The sequence below is a fragment of the Cupressus sempervirens genome, chromosome 9 (assembly GCF_028749045.1).
Source record: "Cupressus sempervirens isolate cs-2001-9-10 chromosome 9, ASM2874904v1, whole genome shotgun sequence".
Classification (NCBI taxonomy): domain Eukaryota; kingdom Viridiplantae; phylum Streptophyta; class Pinopsida; order Cupressales; family Cupressaceae; genus Cupressus; species Cupressus sempervirens.
Window position 1 is genome coordinate 716,651,009 of NC_143126.1, and position 1,985 is coordinate 716,652,993.

At 37.6% G+C, this 1,985-nt stretch overlaps 1 protein-coding gene across 1 annotated transcript; it reads left to right on the plus strand.

The window, feature by feature from the left end:
- Nucleotides 1–1,039: 1,039 nt before the first annotated feature.
- Nucleotides 1,040–1,542, plus strand: LOC149540728 (histone H4). Its single transcript, XM_089799700.1, has one exon. The coding sequence runs from the start codon at nt 1,080–1,082 to the stop codon at nt 1,389–1,391; it is 312 nt and encodes a 103-aa protein (XP_089655826.1). The 5' UTR covers nt 1,040–1,079; the 3' UTR covers nt 1,392–1,542.
- The last annotated feature ends 443 nt before the right edge of the window (nt 1,543–1,985 follow it).

Here is a 1,985-nt window from a genome sequence, read left to right on the forward strand (position 1 = left end):
TTCCTCTCTATAAATGCCACCGAGACACATTCTCCCATGTATTAATTGCTCTATGACCAAATCTAGACACCTATATGAATTATCCAGTAATTATCGACACCTTGCAACAATGAAATAAGGCAATGCATTTCCAGTCCACAAAACAAGATTTGATGCAATTTTGTTTGGTTTCATCATCAGAAAAAAAGGAATGACAAGAAATGTCAAAGTCACTAAACCACAAGCCGTTCACCTAACATAGATTTATGCAATCCGCGCAGTCTCAAGTTAAATGAGGAAAGATTTTATTAGATGTTGATTGCATTTGTCGGTAGAAAAGCTAAAAATCATACATTGTAGAAAAAAGTGAAAGCCCTACTGTTCACCTAATAGGCCCATAGCCATTTCACACGTAATGATTCCAATAAAAATACAACTCAATCCAAAGCAAAAATATTATCCAAAAAGTTTTTATATTTTAAATAAACTATTACTATTGGTCAAAATTAAATTAAAAAAAGTACACACTCACATGCTATAGTATCATGTCCATTGGCACGAACTAAAAAGATTATGGAAAATTATAGTCTCCTTGTCTTAATGAGAAGGATTAATTGAAAATAGCTTCATTATCTTGCCTGTGGCTATACAACCACGAAAATGCACTTCCTTTACATTGCTTTTTTTAACTTTTTGAAAAATTGACTAAGTCCTCTCCTTCGTAAGGAAGTGCATTTTCGTGGCTGTATAGACGTTGCCCATTATCTCTTAGCTCACCCATTCCACCCTAAGATTGTTAGTTTAAAATTAAACACACTTTTTGATTGAAACATAGTAGATCGACAAACCTTTTGAAAAAACCGACGGGAACGCATTACCGCTCAACGGGCAACCAATCAGCCGCCCGCTATCGAAATCCAACGGCTAATAATTCAAGTTTACATTTGCCACGGATCGCAACCATGTCATCCCAGATCTGACGGTCAATTACGGCTGCCCGTAGCAAAGCAACTTGGTATAAGAAAGAGAGAAGGCTTCCTTCGAAGCATTCAAAGGGACTTGTATTTGCAAAGTTTTCATTTCTCTGCATCAAGTTCAAAATGTCTGGTCGTGGAAAGGGCGGTAAGGGTTTGGGAAAGGGGGGCGCCAAGAGGCACAGGAAAGTTCTTCGTGATAACATCCAGGGCATCACCAAGCCTGCAATCCGGCGTCTTGCCAGGAGAGGAGGTGTTAAGCGTATCAGCGGATTGATCTATGAAGAAACCAGGGGTGTTTTGAAGATCTTCTTGGAGAATGTCATCAGAGATGCTGTCACTTACACTGAACATGCGCGTCGCAAGACAGTGACCGCCATGGATGTGGTCTATGCTCTCAAGAGGCAGGGCAGGACTCTCTATGGCTTCGGTGGATAGATCTGCTTTGAGAATCAAAGGTATTTTTGTATTGGTGTTTTTGAACACCACCTCTCTTATGGAAATGTCTGTTTGACTTCTTGTGTGGTTTAAGTTAGAGATTTGAGACTGTAATTGAAGACAAAATGAGTAAACTGTTTGATCTCGGAAATGTGGTTTATTTGGAAAATGGATTCTGTTTATTGTAGATATAAAGTGAACTTATATTTTTCTCTCTGGCTTATTAGATTTAAAGACTGTCTGTATTTGATTGTAGTTTTTGAATTGGAAATATTGAGCGACGGTAGGATTATACGCCCCAGTTATCTGCGGAAATTGTTTTCATTATTCAGGACTTGTAATTTTAAAGACGATTGAGAGAGAGGGCCTTTGATTCCTAAAGGGATGATAGTTTAAAATGAGTAAATGGATTTATTACTTCCAAGAAACCGTTCGCTTAAATGAAAAATTTTCTGTACCTGCTAAGTTACAATTAGATCTGGCTAACACGAACAATCAAGACATGCGGGGGGTCAAAACTGAAGAATAACAGAGCTGTTGAACAATGAAAATTAATTGATCATTATTGTTACAATCAAAATACGAAACATATAA

What these genes read in the sequence shown, in the direction of transcription:
- LOC149540728 (XM_089799700.1), top strand. Translation starts at nt 1,080, where the DNA reads ATGTCTGGTCGTGGAAAGGGCGGTAAGGGTTTGGGAAAGGGGGGCGCC.